We start from the raw sequence: 18,082 nt of genomic DNA on the forward strand, positions 1-18,082 counted from the left end.
TGTCATGGACTCAACACTGTAGACATCAAGAGTTCATACTTCACAGTCAATGCATGGTGTTGCATAATACTGGGCCACCAATTACCAGTGGCTGGATGGAAACATGTTTCCACTGCACATGGTAAACTACGTAAAGATGTGTTAATAGGTGTGAATTTCCACAAACGTCTTGTTTGATTAAGCTGAACAAAAATACAGTTTACATTACACCATAACAAAAACGAAATGAGATGATGACATTAAATTTTAATGTATTTCTGGGGGGGGGGGGTTGATTGTGTAAATCTGGCAGACAAGCCTAGTGATCACATAATACAAACGCAGTGAGTGTGACCCAGCCAATGAGCTCCCTGAAGTCATTTCCATATATTCAAAGCAGGTTTAACCTACTTGGACATGCAACATTTTTTTCTGCATGTTGCTACAAATGCCCTAGAAGTAGATTAGACTTTCTATCTTATATTACATGGCTCATGTTAAAATCCACCAATTAATTCATATAAAGGCTTTAACCACTCCTACACCTTCCATACCTTAGACCACCATCTGAATTATTTGTTGTTGTTGTTGTTGTTATTATTATTATTATTATTATTATTATTATTATTATTATTATTATTATTATTATTATGGATCTGTTGCAAAACAGGCGAGGCACTTCACATAAGTTTTTAAGCACTTTGGAGGGAGTTTTATTTTTTTTAATTGGGTTAGAAAAGGGAAAGTCAGCTTTAAATTTTTGTATTTTATTTTTATATAAAAATCAACTAACAACCCCAAAACCTGCATCTGGGTTATAAAGGCATGTCTTCTTTAAAAATCTCCAACTTCACGCTATTTATCATCACCAAAAACTGTGAAATATAGGTATTAATAAGGAAGGGAGTGTCATGAATCAGTCACTCAGAGAGGCACAAGAAAAAATATTTGTAGCTCCAGAGAAGGTCATGAACATAACATAACATAACATAACATAACATAACATAACATACTCCTCTACCACTACTCTGATAATTAAGCACAGTCCCTTCCTAATAATAATAATAATAATATTTTTTTAAAAAATGATGATAATAATAATAATAATAATAATAATTCTTATTGTTGTTGTTGTTGTTGTTGTTATTATTATTATTATTATTAGTAGTAGTAGTAGTAGTAGTAGTAGTAGTAGTATTATGAGAAGTAGTAGTAGTAGTAGAATCAGAAGTGGTAGACGCAGTAGTGGTATTGTTGTACTGTTTCACAAAAGATTTCATATTGGTTTTATAAAGTTTTACAAAAGGGATGACAGCGCCACCTAGAGATACAAATGCGACACGAGCTCGACTCGAGTGTAAAGATGGCGTTGACAACCTGATCTTTATACCCCGTGTTTAGTCTTTCAGGCTTACTACAAGGCTTGAGACCGACACTGTTAACCAATCATCGCCCTAACAAACATCCCCAAGTAATTATGTAAGGATACGGAAACATTAAGATGAATATATTTATAACAAATAAACATTGGATCTATCAATCATACGAAAGAAAGCAGGATATTTAATCAGCCAGCGAAGAAGCGGTGCCTGAAAGGAAAACATCGGGGAAAATTACCTCGGCTTTACGTAGTTGTTACTAAGTTACCGAGCAACGCCAAAGGCTTCGATGCAAGATGGCGAAAACACAACGAAAACTGCAATAATACCTTCCCTTTGCTAAATTACAAAGCGTACGGGGTAAACTGGCAGTGGTTTTCACGTCAGTTGACTTTCTCTTGGAGCACAAAGCGTCTCAGCCAAGATGGAGGATGAAGAAACAACGCTGGTGAGCGAACATGTAACGTGTTTAAGTGATACAGCAACCACGGGCTATAGATGTGAAGAAAAAGCAGTCCGTGTTGTGGTTAAATGATGCAAAAAAAGTAACCTAGATAGCTATAAATATGTGATGACTTTTCGTAAGACCTTTAAAGACGTTTAAAAGTAATAATAGCTGATAATTTCGATGACGTTATTTAACGTTAATAAGTTAGCTTACCTACTGAAGCTAAACGCAGCATTGCTTTGGTTGACAACTTTACTCTGTTATGACAAGAATACTAGTTGCAGCAGTGATTAAGAGCGTTTTTAACAGACCCTTGTTGCTGCTATCTATCACCTTAATTTAACTACACACTCAGTCCCTGCTCTCTGTTTTCCACAGGCTTTAATTAGGTGCTATTGTTATGAGAAATATTTCAATCATGCTGTAAACGCTGCAGAAGCTGCTCAGAAGAAATTTGGCAATGATCCTATCTACAGTTTCTTCCATGCATATGGTACCCTAATGCTAGGTAAGCTTGGAGTAATAAAATAAATGTGTCAGTATTGGCCATTTGTGGTTAGATTAGTATCTCTTTGCCATTTTTCATATATCCACATTTGTCTTTATGTTGCTACAGATCAAATTCAAGAAGCCTCCATAGAGTTGGACACAATAAGAGATAGTCGAGATGTGTCTCTTTGCACATTAATGGCCCTTGTTTATGCTGAGAGAAAAAAGACAAACCCAGGTAAGCAAGGATATCTATTCCTTTTTATTCATGTCACAGATGTTTTGTCACAGGCTCTTTTACAGGACTGGACATAGTTGTTGGTAATATAGTCATTAATTGTTAAAAAGCACATGCCCCATGCACAGCACTGTGATAGGGGTAGTAAATAAGTAGATTAACAGCACATGAAGGCTTAATTGCCTATTCTTTTTTTTTAGTCTTCATTTAAAACGTTGCAAACAATGTGTTTCGCCTATGGCTTCATCAGCATTGTAATACAATACAATTCACAGGTGTTTTTTCACAAGGCTGTAGCTGCACTGAATCCAATCAGCAGCAGTTTGGATAGCCTGCTGAGTAGTCGCCATATATGGTCATGTCTACATGTCTATTATTTAAAGATTATTATATCACACCACATATATATCACAATAGATAGTAGTTGTAAGTAACACAAAAACTTTAAAATGACAATTAACATAACAGATATCTATATATATTTCTAGTAACTGTAATTCCCATCGTCACAATTGTCTTTGTATTTACAGACAGAGACGTCATTCAAGAACTTGATGCCAAGGTCAAAGAGGATCGTAAAAGTGCATCTCCCAAGAGTCTGTACTATGCTGGGATGTTTCTCTGGCTATTAGGGAGAAATGATAAGGCAAGGGAGTACACCGAGAGAATGATCAAACTGTCTAACGGCTCTAGAGAGGTGAGACTGGCATATTTGTCCATGTATGTTTGAGATGTATCAGTATTGCTTTTTTCATTTTTATGCAAAGTCAAGAAGTGTATGTAAGTATAAGAGGGACATTCTAACTTCTCACCTTTTTGCACTCTTTCAAAATTTGGAACAATGCTTGTTGTTAAGGGGATAATCCTAAAAGCCTGGATAGATGTGACATCTGGTAAAGACGCCTACGCCAGAAAGGCTGGAAAGTACTTCGATGAGGGACTGAAAGAGAGAGCAGATGTGTTTGCTCTGATGGGAAAGGTGAGATGGGGATTTAAAATCAATGTTGACTTGTTTTCTTTATTTACAGTTTAATATGTTACAATACTATCATTTCTATCATTACCCATGTCTCTTATAGTATTAATTATGCTTTTTTTTTAAAAAACTGACTGTGTTTTATTTAATTTGTCTCTTGTCAACACTGTGACTGGTATATTTTTACATTTTCGTTCAGCTACTCAATTATATGAGATATCTTTCAGTTCTTTTGGACAGTGCAGTTTGGATTATTCCTTTGCAACTTTGGAAATATTGCTTCACCTCATTTTCTTGTTAGTTTTATTACCTTTGGATTTTTTTTCTAATGATTTCTGATGTGATCTCCATATTTTGTAGTAGCACAGGTGTATGATACATCCTAAGTGACATTTCTTCTGTCCTAGGCACAATATTATTCATATCGTCAGAACTACTCTGGAGCACTGGAGATGGTTAACCAGGTCATTGCTAGTTTCCCTGGCTTCTTGCCTGCCCTCACCAAGAAGATGAACCTGTTGCTCAGCCTTCAAGACTGGGAGCAAACCATCGATGCAGCACACAGGTAATTCATGAGATGGTTAGGAGGTTTCTCCCAAATCATACACTGGTCACATCTAGTTTATCTGAAGGTTACGGTGTCATAAAGCACAAAAAACATTCGTAATCAACGCCAGGGATATAAGAAGAAACACAGTCTGCCTTTACAAATAGCTCAGCATTCAAGTGCAAATGCAACACTAGCGTGAAGCCTCAAACCAGAGCATACTGATTAAGCCATTGTTTGTGCCTGCCCCCCCTGGACCCAGGCCAGTGCAAGACAGCATAAAAAGGCCTTTGAGCCAAAGTGCAGAAGTCTAACACAATGCCACGTATTCGCTGCTGCAGGTTTGCTGAACAGGAAGAAAGGTGACTGCTCAAGTTGCACCAAGCTTGGAGGCAGTGCGCTGATTGGGATGTTGTGAAATGGGAGGGGTGTGGGCAGCGTACAGTATACTTTACATCCTTTGGTGGCCTTCACGGTTCCTTTTAGTGTTAACGTTATTTGTCTGGAAGCTCAATACAGTACTGCAGCAGTATCATATATTCTATTACTACCAATCAAAGAAATCCAACTGTGTTAAGTGTAGGAGATGGACTTCATTCGCAGTATGTTGTGTCATGTTTCAGGCTTTTACAGAAGGATAAAAATAATCCAGAGGCCCTACGGATGCTAGCTCTGCATTCTTTATGTATAAATGGAGATATAACTGAGGTAAAGTTTTCACACGATCATACTTTAATCAGTTGGAATTTCAGAAACAAGTCCTGATTCTGAATTTATAGAAACTGTTTGTGTTTTTTTTTTTTTATCCCCCTTGGCAGTCAGTGAAGCAGCTTTCAAACCTCATCAGCAGCCTGGAGATTCTGGAACCACAAAACCCGGAGCTTTTCTACAGGATGTCTCTAGCCTTCACCCGTGTTGTAAGAAAATTTTCTGTTTTCTGTCACAGTTCTTATGCTACAGTTCTGGTCATCCTTATTTCTGAAGAGTTGCTTGACTTACATCGAATTTCAGTATTTACAGTTGTTGTTTTTTGGGGGTTTTTTTGCCATAGTGTGGACGAAATGAGAAAGTGATTGAGCAGACATTTAGGATGGTGGAAAGAGCCTTTTCTGTGGCGTCAGGGGACTCAGATTTAGCCACAGAGTTGGGCTACCAGATGGTGCTTCAGGGCAGAACCAAGGAGGCTATGAAGTGGTACAAGACCGCCATGAGTCTGGATGAGACAAGTGTTTCGGCTTTGACTGGTAACATGTTTAAATTAATAATCTGTTCTCCACATGAGACTCTGGGTCCAAGCATATATTATTTCTGAAGTAGGGATATTGGATTTTTGCTGATATCTGATATGCCTATATTTTCTGACTCATTATTGCCGATTGCCAACGCTGATAATGATATATATATGCACACCTAATTGGAAAGAACATCAAGTCTCTCATGCAGGGGAATGAACATATGCCTATTCTTGGCCCACTGGTGGCCAATGCAGACATAAAATACTAGCTTTTTAAAATGTACACACTCACTGAGCTTAACAATAAAACTACTTAAACCTAGGTTACATTTAAAACTTGCCATATATTTCTTCTTATGAAACAAATTTTGAACAAAACTGTAAAATTCCTCCCACTTTAATAGGCTTGTAGGATTCCATCTCTAAGACAATTCTGACAAGAGCCAAAACAAGGGCAAAATGACCTATTTCAACCAATCAAAGTTGTATAATTAAAACGTCATCTTGTTGGCCTGAGACATCAGCAAAAACATTCATTTTGGGCTGCTGCAGATATTTAATTTTAAAGCAATCATCTGCTGATACTGATGACTTCCTATTGTAAAGATTTTTTTTTGTTGCTATGCAGGTATAATTCGTTGCCAGCTAATGGAGGGCCATCTTGAGGAAGCAGAACAACAACTGGAATTTCTCACAGAGATTCAACAATCTATTGGAAAATCAGGGGTAATGTCTTTTTAACAACATAAAATGTCTTTGACTGTATGAGGAGTATCCTGGAGCCTGTTTCTTCAACAGAGGGTTCGGGACAATAGGGTCCTCAGAGTTACTGCCAAATTATTGTTTGATAATTTTTTGAAGGTTTTTTTTTTTTTTTTTTTAAATTAAGATGTGTCAGAAAATACACATTAGCATAAATCCAAAATATTTTGTCATTTGCAACAACTTTTCTTTATGAAAATGGAGTTTCTTCTCTCATCTACCAGCAAAAGCAAATACAGGTCAAGACTGCAGCCTGAGGCTGATAACCTCCCCTCACCTGGTTTATTATGCAATACAGTTTTATGCAGGTCCCTGCTCCGCCTGTCTTTCAACTAAGTGAGTCCTTAGTTGAAGACCCCTGTCCTAGAGGAAGAGGTTATTGTCATGGTTTAGATGATTATTATGGTTTAAAAACTGGTTGAAAAGTACTAAAGAAGAACACCTGGCAGGGTAGACAGCAGCCGCTCCTGTAGGTCTTCTGCATTTTCTCTTCACTTATTCTTCCCAGAAGACTTTTTCTTTTTATACATGTGTATGTTTGATCCATTTGATAAAGAATGCCTTTTCAATTTTTCACCTCTGCTGCCGTCCTTTTCTGCTTTTCTTGGATCCAACTATTTTTGTGTTTTTTCCTCTGTTTTTATCCCCAGGAGCTCCTCTACCTGCGTGCTGTTCTGGCAGTGAAAAAGCGTCGGCCCCAGGAAGAGGTGACCAGTCTGTTGAATGATGCAGTGGATACACAGTTCTCCACACTGCAGGGTCTGCCGCTGGGAGTGGAGTACTTTGAGAAGCTGAATCCGGACTTCCTGTTGGACATTGTCAAAGAGTACCTTTCAATGTGTCCTGCTAAGGTATGAATTGGAGACTCATCAGTGGCAGGGTGTCTGTTAGTCCTTAAAATGTCTATGTAAATTCTGGGCCTTAAAATTGGGCAGTGCAAAAGAGCCTTAGTCATGTATGTATTTATTTCACACATTTCAGGGACAGTATAATGGGGATATTCATCCAGCTGTGGTGAGAATAATAAAAAAAAGTCTTATAATCTCTGCAGTAACATTGACGGTTCATGTTTTAGCCTCCAGCCCAGGGCCAGCCTCCTGCTCCTCAGCTCCAGCACTGTGCCACATGGTTGGATACTGTGGTCAAGATTGTGCCAGGTGTCCCCCAAGGGGTCTTCCTGCTAGCCAAAGTCAGATACCAGTCTGGTGAGCACTGCATTCAAAATATGTTTTGTTTTCTTTTCTACAAATGCTATTTTTAACTACATGGCCTCTATGTTAATTCAGGGGACATTGACGCTGCTCAGAGCAGTCTACAACACTGTCTGGACCAGTGTCCTTCTCATGCAGATGCTCATCTGCTAATGGCACAGATCTATCTGCTGCAGGGTAACTTCACATTGTGTTCCCAGTCTCTTGAACTCTGCCTCAGCCATAACTTCGAGGTAAGCTCACCATCATCACGGATAGTGTTTTATGGCAGCTAAATGTTTACGAGACAGTTCAGGCTCTTATTTGACCCACAGCAAATGTGCAAATACACTGCAGCTCTGCTGCCGTGTTTTGTAACACAAGTGCAGTGCACGTTAAAAACATGCCTGTTCAGAAGTGGCCAGTTTTTTGGGCTGTGATAATGCTGCTTTTTGTCTTTTTGTCAATGTCAGATTCGAGAACATCCGTTGTACCACCTGATCCAGGCTCAGGCTAAGAAGAAAAAGGGTGAGCTGACAGAAGCTATTAAGACACTGCAGATGGCCATGAGTCTTCCAGGTGTGCGCAGAGCTGGATCCTCATCCAAGTCCAGAAACAAGAAGATTGACCTGAGTCCCGCTGACTGTCTTTCTGTATTTTTGGAGCTAGCTGAGGCCCTGTGGCTCAATGGAGAACAGGTAACATTTAAGTTTTGATGTAAGAAGGCTTGTGTATGACTATTCTTTTTGATTTAATGCAGTCTTTATTAAAGCTCAGGTAGGCAATATATTTTGTATTAACTGGGCCAAAATCCCATGCCAACCTTTAAGCATATTTTAGTTTAAGTGGACTGAGAGAAAAGTAGACTTCTGCACCTCCTCTTGACTCTGTTATCAGGCTTTAGAAAATATAGGCCATTATGAGATTGTGGCCAATCACAGGTCAGTCCAGAGAGAGGGCGTTCCTATAAGCTGTTCTTCAAATGCATGTGCACATCCTTTTGCTGAAAGCCTGATTAATTTGTTGAGAATCCTGCAGAGAAAATTGTTATTCCCACATGGCCAACAACTGCCTAAAATGCAAAGCAACCCAAAAAAAGAAGACAGATTTATAAAAAAAAGTGTCTTAAAGAGTCTGACAGTAAATGAGACAAAATGTGTTAATATCAGCAAACTGTTTCAGAGATGTTGTAATAGTTTTGCCCTCTGCGCAGTTTAGTTCAGTTTAGTTCAGTTTAATTAAATTTACTCCCAGAAAACAGTTAAAAATTACAAGTACAGTTCCTGAGACATAATGAAGATGTGTAAAGGGACACCCTGATAAGTTATCCAAAGCTGGTAAATAGGGGCCCAGACAAAAAGCAAATAGTTTTTTAAGTGTGTTTCCTAACATGCTGTCTAAATTCAAGAAAAATTTACAACCTACAAACTCCTAAGACTAACCAAGAACCTAAGACTTAACTACCCTAACGCTGACTAAATGGTCCTAAGAAATGTATTCCATCAGTCTAAACATTGGTTATATCGCTAGGATACCACAGATATAGACTTATGGCAAGTGGAAATAACAGTACAATGTAAATGGATTTTGAGAGTAGTTTTAGAAGTTTAGGGCCGTTAATGGTGTTCAAGCTTAAGCATATTTTGTAGTAACTGCTGCCTAATGCTCTTTTTTGAAAACTTATCAGAGCTAAAGGCTCAAGGCTTTTGTTTCAATTTCCCATTTATGTAGTTAATATTTGCAAGAACTTTGAATTACAGTGTGCCCTCTGCCTCACACCCTGCCATACAGACCACCTCACATGGATGTAACCCCAGTCAGCGGCTGCAGCAATGCATATCCAGCCAGTGCAAACCCCAGTTTCAGGGGACCGGACAGCCCTGACTCAGCAAACTTTATGTTGCTGCCATAACACAGATAGGACCCGTTGGCCACCAGCTTGGTGTGACACCTAGTGATTTTTTTTCTTTTTTGCTAGCAGAATTTGAGCCACTACTGCTTTGACTGAAGCTCCATCACAAAACTGCTGGCTACTCTCCTCCCAGGGAAGCAAGCCATAGCAGCGGATAGCAATGAGCAGGGACTGTGGGGTTGCTAAGTAGCTATTTCTTGTCTCATTTGTGGTCTGATAAACACACACAGAGAAAGAGGGAGGGAGAGAGAGAGAGAGAGAGAGAGAGAGAGAGAGAGAGAGAGAGAAAGATGGGCAAGGAGAGGCTGAGTGAATGAGCTCAGGCAAATGTGCAATGAATAAGATTAAATAAATCAATGGATGGGAAACACCAGTTACTGTATGAAGTGCATGCATATGCCAGTAGTTGTCTGGTGGGAGGGGCTTTGTGCCTTTTCCAGATTTCTGCCTACCCCCGCTTTAAAGCACTCTATTTATACCTCTTCATGGTTGTTGTGAAGTGGTGTACTCTGCTGTGTGTATTTTTAAGGTTTTCATCCAAGTACTGTTTTGGGGTTTTCATGTATGCCAGGCCTTAAAGGAAAAAAAAATACACTTATGTATGGTGTACACTTATGAATGTGTTTAATATTTCAGCATGAAGCAGCAAAGGTGATGCAGGATGCCATCAATGAGTTCTCGGGAACCCCAGAGGAGTTACGTGTCACTATTGCCAATGCGGACCTGGCCCTGCTGCGTGGTGACACCGAGCTGGCACTAAGTATGCTTAGAAACATTACCCCTGAGCAGCCCTACTACATCCAGGCCAAGGAGAAAATGGCAGACATTTATCTGAACCACAGAAAAGAGAAACGTCTGTATGCAAGCTGTTACAGGTGAGCGGTAAATTTGGATTCAAAAGAACGAAAAAGCATAAACTGAAATCCTGATGTAAGATAGTAGCTGAACATATGAGCGACTATACCTCATCTGAAACCTATTGCATGCTAAATGTTTGAACAGAAATGGCTGAAATTAAATACAGGACTCTAGGATATCCAGTCATAGTGCACGAACATTTCACCCAGCTGTGTCTATTGTAGGATTTAGGTGATTTAACTGAAGCCATTCATCCAGTAAAGGTGAAATGTGCACATTGCCTCCAGTCCTCTGCTGGTCTCTGATGCTTTTTGTATCAACAGCTAAGACCTAGCAAAGCATGACTGAACCTCAGACAGCAGAGACACACTGTATGTCTGCATAATGAAGTGCAGCGCATGTAATGTAATATCTGTCTTATCTTCAGAGAGATGGTGGAAAAGCTACCCAGCCCTCACACATACCTCTTACTAGGTGATGCCTACATGAACATTCAAGAAGTAAGTGGGAATTGTGATTCATCTGTGTCTTATGAAATATATTTTATCCCATAACAAAAGATTTGTGTGGATATTGTTATATAACTTAGGGCCCGTACACATACCACGTTTTTAACCACCTGAAAAACGTGAGGTTGGGTGCTGGGTGCTACTTTTGGTCCACTCTATGCCAACTTTCATGAACGTAAAGGAAGGTTGTGTCTTAGGTTGCAAAGTTACCATAACCAGCACTGAATCACAGCCCTCATTCCAGAAATCCCGAGTGCAGAGCTGATCTTCCTCCAGCTGTTTCTTTAGCGTGTATTGGGCTTAAAATATAGTCATTGTGAAACATGTAAAGCTCAGGTTCATCTCTTTATTAAAATGATCAAATTTTTCCTACTGATATTTACGGATTAGAAGAGAGATATCTGCTGACTGTGATCGGTTTTTCCTCGTCACATGCTGCTGCATTCCAAAAATTAAACTCTGGTGCAATCTTAAATCCAATCTGACACTCTACACTACAATGAGAGAGCTGTTGTTTGAAGAAACAGTTCGTTCTATTTCCACATGAATTAACAAACTATTAAGTTCATCGCACATTCACTCCATTCAGCGTTTGACTGCTCCTTCTCCCCAGACAGAGTGCACTCTGCCACTCCAGGAGTGCATTGCGCTGGATAACAGAAAGGTACATTCCAACAGCAGTCCAGATAGACGAATGTTCCAGTTTTTTGCCAGAGAGCGCTCTGACACACCCTCTGTTTATCTCAGGGCACGCCTGCCACACATCCTTATTGAAAACAATAGGGCGAAGAGAGAGAATGGAGCGCGTAAAACATGTGGCATTTATATGGCCCCTTAGAATGACATTGAAGGCTCTACGTGCTTCAAATAAGCATGTTTTGTAGTTTGTTGTTTAATCATATCTTTATTTTGGTCAAGCCTTTTTATACCTTTCTCCAAAAGTTTAAATTGTAAAGTCGTAAAAACACTAAGACATGGAAAGTAGGATTTTTGAACTGTACATTTAGGACATTGCATTGTGAAATCTCAAAATAATTGGCAACATCTATTTTTCCTAATTAATGCCTCTAGCATAAACATCACACAGATCAGAACAATGGAACCAAAATCACTCATATTTTGTTTCTGGCTGTGATGCTCAGAGCAGAGAATCCACATCTGATAGCTAGCTGTCCCTGTGAAATAGAGGTTTACAATGGAAAGGGACTCATTGTGCATCTAAGTGAGTAGAGTTGGTTTAAAAGAATGAGGAGGAGGATATATCGTCACCTGCATGAATTTAAGGGAAGTGAGGCATGTTGACACATACTCTGGTTGGGATGAGAGGAAAGGTCATTCAAAGTTAAAAATGGATCTCCAACTAGACCATTAGAAAATGTATATTTACCTGATGTTAAAAGCTGGTCTTACTCCTCGCCTTAAGGTGTTTACAGCATGTTCGGAATCAATTGTAAATAATGAAATGTAGACTTCCTGAATAATATTTACAAAAACTTTAAACTAACAACAACTTGCGACACCACTTATTGTGTCATGTGTTTATCCTCAGCCTGAGAAAGCCATTGAGGTTTATGAGCATGCACTGAAGAAAAACCCCAAAGATGGAGCTTTAGCCAGCAAGATTGGAAAAGCCCTGGTCAAAACTCATCACTACGTCAAGGTTTGTGTCGCACACTCATGTAAAGATAAACATGATTCACTAACAGAAAAAAAACAGTGTTGACAAAAGGGCTGCTGTCACACAGGCAATAAATTACTATGAAGCAGCCCTGAAGACGGAACAACAGAACTTCCTGCGCTACGACCTGGCTGAGCTGCTGATGAAGATGAAGCAATATCAGCGCTGTGAGAAAGTCCTGCAGGAAGCTCTGGCCCATGAGCCAGGTACTTAAGATTTCACGGGATTTTACAAACAGTGAACTCCTGATGTCCGAAACACCACAAGAGAATCTAGTCATGATGATAAACTCATTCATTCGTTCATTAGCTGTAAGCGCTTATAACCTCTTAACCTCTACCCCCTCCACCCACCCATCCAAGGTGCGAACCCTGCCCCAACCTGGGTTTGAACCTGGGACCCTCTTGCTGTAAGATGACAGTACTACCAAAGGGTGCACTGTCTGCTAGCTGTCACTGTAACTTGGACAACATGGGGGAGTTCAAATTCAACCAAAACTGGCAGCTTAAGCGATATTTTGTGCCACTGCTGAAACCAGTAGAAGGCAATCCACGCAATTTTCAGTCTGTGTAATTTATGCAAATTTTTTTTTATATAAGGCAGCAGAATTCCTCATGCAAAGTGAGAATCAAAAGAAAAAAAGGCAAGAACACCTGCCAACAAAGGCAAGGTATATCCTAGTTCTGTTTCAAAATAGAATGTTTTATGTTACAGTAGAGGCATATTTACACACACACACACACACACACATATATATATATATATATATATATACATACAGTATGTAGATTATTGAATTTCCTCTAATTTTAATTAAAAGTTATCTAATCGCCAATACATGAAAACCTACATTAGTATCTAAAAAAAATTACAAATAAATAAATAAATTATAGGTATGACAATGAATACATGAAAAACAGAAAAATTACAAATGTAGGCTGTATCTACATTTACACAGACAAGGGATCTAATGTACCGTAAGCTGTATTTGTGACATTTCCAAGTATCTCTCTTTATATAGCTAATTATTTCTAGTTTTTTTGCCTTTTTTAACTTCACTTTTTTCCTCTTACCTACCCAGTTAATGAACTGCCAGCGCTCTCAGATGACTGTCGTTATCTGGTCCTGTTGGCAAAGATCCAAAATAAGGTTGACAAAAATGAGGAAGCTCTATTTTCCCTACAAAGAGTAAGTGACTGTAGCATTCTGAGACTTCGTCGTCTTTTCACATTTTTCATGAAATACTTTAGTAGTCTGCCCAAAAAGACAAACATACAGTAACATGATAAGGATGGTATTACTGTATTCTATTTGAGGTTGTGTTTTTGTTGTGTATAGGCCCGGGACGTGCAGGCCAAGGTGCTGAAGCGGGTGCAGTTGGAGCAGCCTGAGGCCTACCCCATGCAGAAGCAGCTTGCTGCCGAGATCTGCGCTGAGATCGCTAAACACTACACAAGTCAGAGGGGCTATGAGAGAGCAGTCAAATTCTACAAAGAAGCTCTTGTGTATTGTGAGACTGATCGCAAGGTCAGTGCAGCTGAATCAAAAACGTTCTGTGTGCTCACTGCAGCTGTGGTGAACAAGCACTGGCATCTTTGAGAGTCGGATGCTCGTGTTTGTGAAATAAGGTTATCTTAGTTGTTGATAGTTTGATGTAAAGGGAAAGCTCTGATTTATTTAGCCTACAATATAATACCAAGAAGTTTATCACATGAATTGAAATGAATGCACTCCTGTTCCTAGGTGATGCTGGAGTTGGCACGGCTGTACCTCACTCTAGACGAGGTTGATGCGTGCCAGGAGCAGTGCAGCATTATTTTGAAGAGTGACCAGTTCAATGAAGATGCAACTCTGGTTTGTTTTTCTGTCTTTTGCCACATTTTTGACCACAACCTTATTTTTTTGGAACTAGCTCATAGAAGTTATTTCTCACATGTGTTTGTCCTTAGATGATGGCTGACATTATGTTTAGGAAGCAGGACTACGAACAGGCAGTTTTCCACTTTCAACAACTCCTGGAGCGCAAACCAGGTGCAATACAGCTACATTTCAAAAAGTCTGCAATGGATGTAAATGTGAACTGATGATTTGACCTTCTGTAAATGGAAAGCATAATAACTCACACCTGTTGCTTTCAGACAACTACCCAACACTGTCACGTCTCATTGACTTGTTGAGGAGGGCCGGGAAGTTGGAGGAAGTTCCCAGATTTCTTGATATGGCAGAAAAACATTCCTCCAGAACTAAGTTTGACCCTGGGTTCAACTACTGCAAAGGACTTTATCTTTGGTGAGTTTTGGGGAGCATATCCTCGGAATATGGCGACATCTGTTTCAAAATTTGTGACTAAACTTGTGCTTGGTGCTCAGGTACACTGGGGAACCTAACGATGCTTTGCGGCACTTCAACAAAGCACGGAAAGACAATGACTGGGGTCAAAATGCTGTGTATAACATGATTGAAATCTACCTAAACCCTGACAATGACACCATTGGAGGAGAAGTATTTGAGAATTTAGATGGTGAAATTGGGTAAGTGGCAGTGTGAGCACACAAAGGGCCCTGACACACCAAGCCAACTGTTGGCTACCAGTGACTGTTGGCGCATCGGTTAGCATGAAGAAGAAACTTATTATTTAGAGATAAGATTATGTTTAGCTAACTCATAAACGAGCATCTTGAATCTGTCCTGTCCGCAAATTTGTAAATCCTAGGATGGTGAAGGAATGGCCTGCCTTACTCTGCCTCACTCTGCATTTCTCTGCTTCTGATTGGCTTACCCTGACATTCTTACCCTCAGCTTAACTAATTTCACTCTTCTTGCCAAAACCAGCCAATGTAGGGAATGAAAACTAGCCACTCACCGGGAGAGTAAGGTGGGTTACATCTTCATCATCCTAGGATCCACAAATATGCGTCGTGTTGGTCTTCCGATTTCCCTTTTTGAATGACAGATACCTCCTGTTGGTATGGTGAGTTATTTCCTCTCACGCAGATGCGGAGCATACATGCTTCTTGGCTGTTGGTTGTTCTCTTTGTGGTGTGCTCAATTGCAACTTTTTGGCTGAGACACAAGCAATGTGAAGTGAAACAGCACAACTAGTTTTTTTATGTCGGTTTGGTGTGTCTGGGCCTTTATGCTCTAGATTTAATACAGTGTGAATTGTTTTGTTGTGAAACCCACAGACTTTCTTCTAACTCTCAACTTTGTTTCTCACCAGAAACTCCACAGAGAAGCAGGAGTCAGACCAGCTTGCTGTGAGAACAGCTGAGAAGCTGCTGAAGGAGTTAAAGCCTCAGACACCAGGGGGACACATACAGCTCCGCATCCTGGAGAACTACTGCATTCTGGCAACTAAACAGAAGGCCAATGTAGAGAAAGCTCTCAGTGTTTTCACAGAGATCGCAAACAATGAGGTAAGTAAACCCCAGATGGTGTGCAGGAGTTAGATCACTCGCTCTTGTGTAAATATACCCACACCAGGAGCTGTGCATTTATTCAGGCTCTCCTTTTAATGTCACTCATTCCATTTGGTTGTACACTGAACATTACATAATATCAGGATGAATTTTAATGGAGTATGTACAGTATGTGGCATGGCTTGTATGGTAGTAGCTCAGTTTTTTATAATTTCTTTTGTTAAAGAGACTCTATGCTGAAGTAAAGCTTGGTGTAAACAAATGGAGTTGGGATAGAGGGGGAGGTGCTGTCAGATTCATTCTGTCTAACCAGGATTCTTTGGTTGAACTCAGAAAGACCACGTGCCAGCACTGTTGGCCATGGCGACAGCTTATATGATGCTGAAACAGACTCCTAAAGCCAGGAACCAGCTCAAACGCATAGCTAAAATGAACTGGAGCATTGTTGACGCCGATGAGTTTGAGAAGAGCTGGCTGCTCTTGGCAGACATCTACATCCATTCGGGGAAGTATGACATGGCCGGGGACCTTTTAAAGAGATGCCACAACCATAACAAGGTCAGCCTGAAAGTAGAGTCACTTGAGTATTATGCGCACTGCAGAACCTTTTCTCCCTACATTGGTGATTTGCATTACTTTGTTATGCCTTTCATGTACATTTCTGTAAGATAATAATTGCATTTTTTCCCCACAGTCATGCTGTAAAGCTTATGAATATCTGGGCTACATAATGGAAAAAGAGCAAGCATTCCGTGATGCAGCACTCAACTATGAACTGGCTTGGAAATATGGAAATCGGACGAACCCAACTATTGGTATGCCAACTAAAATCACATGTCCAATTCTATTTTTAAAGACTAAAAGGGTTAAAAATAATATATTTCTAACATGTAATGCCTGTTTTTTATTCAGGATACAAGCTTGCGTTCAACTACTTAAAAGCAAAGAGGCATGTTGATGCCATCGACGTTTGTCATAAGGTTAGACACCTGCGGATGTTTACAGTTTAAGACATTAGATCTGTTTTTTTTCAGTGATTCATCTTTGCTTCCATCCCCAGGTCCTGGCTGCTCATCCAAATTACCCAAGAATGAGAAAGGACATCCTGGACAAAGCTCGTGCTGCTCTAAGATCGTAGTGTTGGAAGTGTTTGTGTGAAAGACAGAGATGAAGCCAATGTTTCTGTAATAAAATGAGTTACTTTGACTGAATACACTTTTATTGGTTTGCTTTTGCTGTCAAGTTAAAAGAATGTGCAGTTATTTGTATTATTTCTTTCGGGGGAAAAACCCCTTAAACACATTGCTATGTAAATTTGAGTATATGAGTAGTTGGGCGCTGGCAATCCTGAGGGAAAACACAGTGCAGAGGGGCTCAGGCGCATTCTCAGCTGAAAGCATTTTTCTTTTTCTCCTCACAAAACCAAACTGATTTTGGAGCAAGTGAATCTATAACATTTACATACCAGCTTTATTCATCAAAAAATGAACTGTGCTCCCATATGGTTCCCAACCCTCTCCCTTAAGGGACCCCTTTTCTATCGTGGAGTAAACTCCTAAATAAGTGACAGATTCAATGGATATTTTCATATTCAATGCCGAATAATAACAGTACAAAACATTGTACAATTGACCCAAATAGCAAATGCAACAACTGCAGGACGTTTGTGTAAAATGAGCAATTTGGATGAGGTTATTTCCTATGGATATTTCACTAGTGTTGAGTTGTTTGTCGTTGTTGGTTTTTTTGTTGATATTTTTAGGAACATTGTATACTACTCTCTCTGTATTTATATATATATATATATATATATATATATATATATATATATATATATATATATATATATATATATATATATATATATTCTAGACAATCATACTTACTTGTCTGATTTTTCTTTTCTTTTTTAACAAATTAAATGTTTTCTTATATTTTATTTTCTAATATTTTTTAAAATAATAATAATGTAATGTAGTTCTCTTCACACAATTGAAGGAAATAGTGAGATTTAGGCCTACACTATATATATATATATATATTCATGTGTTTCTTACACCTTTTTAAAATCAAACAGGTTGTGTGCATGAAACATTGGGGACCCATGGGGGTTGGGACACCCAGGCTGGGGACCAATGTGCAAGACAACCTAATTTTAATTTGATATATGACAGGTTCATATTGTCTTTCCTTTACTATGATTTCCTACAGCTATTTTATATGAGAATCAATATTGCAATGTTATATCTTTTGCTGAATACTATTGGGATGTAGTTAATGTAGATATTTGTTACTATTAAGCTTATATTGGATAAACATTGAATTAAACCAATGTCCCAATAACCACGTGCACCCTTTTTATTATGACATGTTCTAAACATACAACTTACATAATCAAAAAGTGCCATATAGACAAGCATTTACAATCGGGCCTGGGGGGAGAAGTAGGACACAGTGAACATTT

At 39.2% G+C, this 18,082-nt stretch overlaps 1 protein-coding gene across 1 annotated transcript; it reads left to right on the top strand.

Moving 5' to 3' along the window:
* The first annotated feature begins 1,613 nt into the window (after positions 1-1,613).
* Positions 1,614-16,829, top strand: ttc21b (tetratricopeptide repeat domain 21B). The gene is made up of 29 exons (XM_042494648.2): positions 1,614-1,806; positions 2,185-2,314; positions 2,423-2,533; positions 3,064-3,230; positions 3,390-3,512; positions 3,917-4,074; positions 4,680-4,764; positions 4,875-4,973; positions 5,108-5,300; positions 5,919-6,016; positions 6,703-6,903; positions 7,128-7,257; positions 7,339-7,496; positions 7,716-7,940; positions 9,791-10,029; positions 10,440-10,512; positions 12,071-12,181; positions 12,267-12,405; positions 13,281-13,387; positions 13,538-13,726; positions 13,943-14,053; positions 14,149-14,230; positions 14,338-14,488; positions 14,569-14,730; positions 15,420-15,615; positions 15,952-16,176; positions 16,313-16,433; positions 16,531-16,598; positions 16,679-16,829. The coding sequence occupies exons 1-29, from the start codon at positions 1,783-1,785 to the stop codon at positions 16,754-16,756; spliced, it is 3,954 nt and encodes a 1,317-aa protein (XP_042350582.2). The 5' UTR covers positions 1,614-1,782; the 3' UTR covers positions 16,757-16,829.
* The last annotated feature ends 1,253 nt before the right edge of the window (positions 16,830-18,082 follow it).

The sequence above is a fragment of the Plectropomus leopardus genome, chromosome 10 (assembly GCF_026936395.1).
Source record: "Plectropomus leopardus strain MGB_pleo_1.0 chromosome 10, ASM2693639v1, whole genome shotgun sequence".
NCBI classification, from domain to species: domain Eukaryota; kingdom Metazoa; phylum Chordata; class Actinopteri; order Perciformes; family Serranidae; genus Plectropomus; species Plectropomus leopardus.

Bases quoted from the DNA above. Each gene is read 5' to 3' on its own strand.
- ttc21b (XM_042494648.2), top strand. From the start codon at position 1,783: ATGGAGGATGAAGAAACAACGCTG. The intron at 3,231-3,389 runs GTGAGACTGGCA...CTTGTTGTTAAG, and splicing joins TGTCTAACGGCTCTAGAGAG to GGGATAATCCTAAAAGCCTG. The intron at 14,731-15,419 runs GTAAGTGGCAGT...GTTTCTCACCAG, and splicing joins AATTTAGATGGTGAAATTGG to AAACTCCACAGAGAAGCAGG.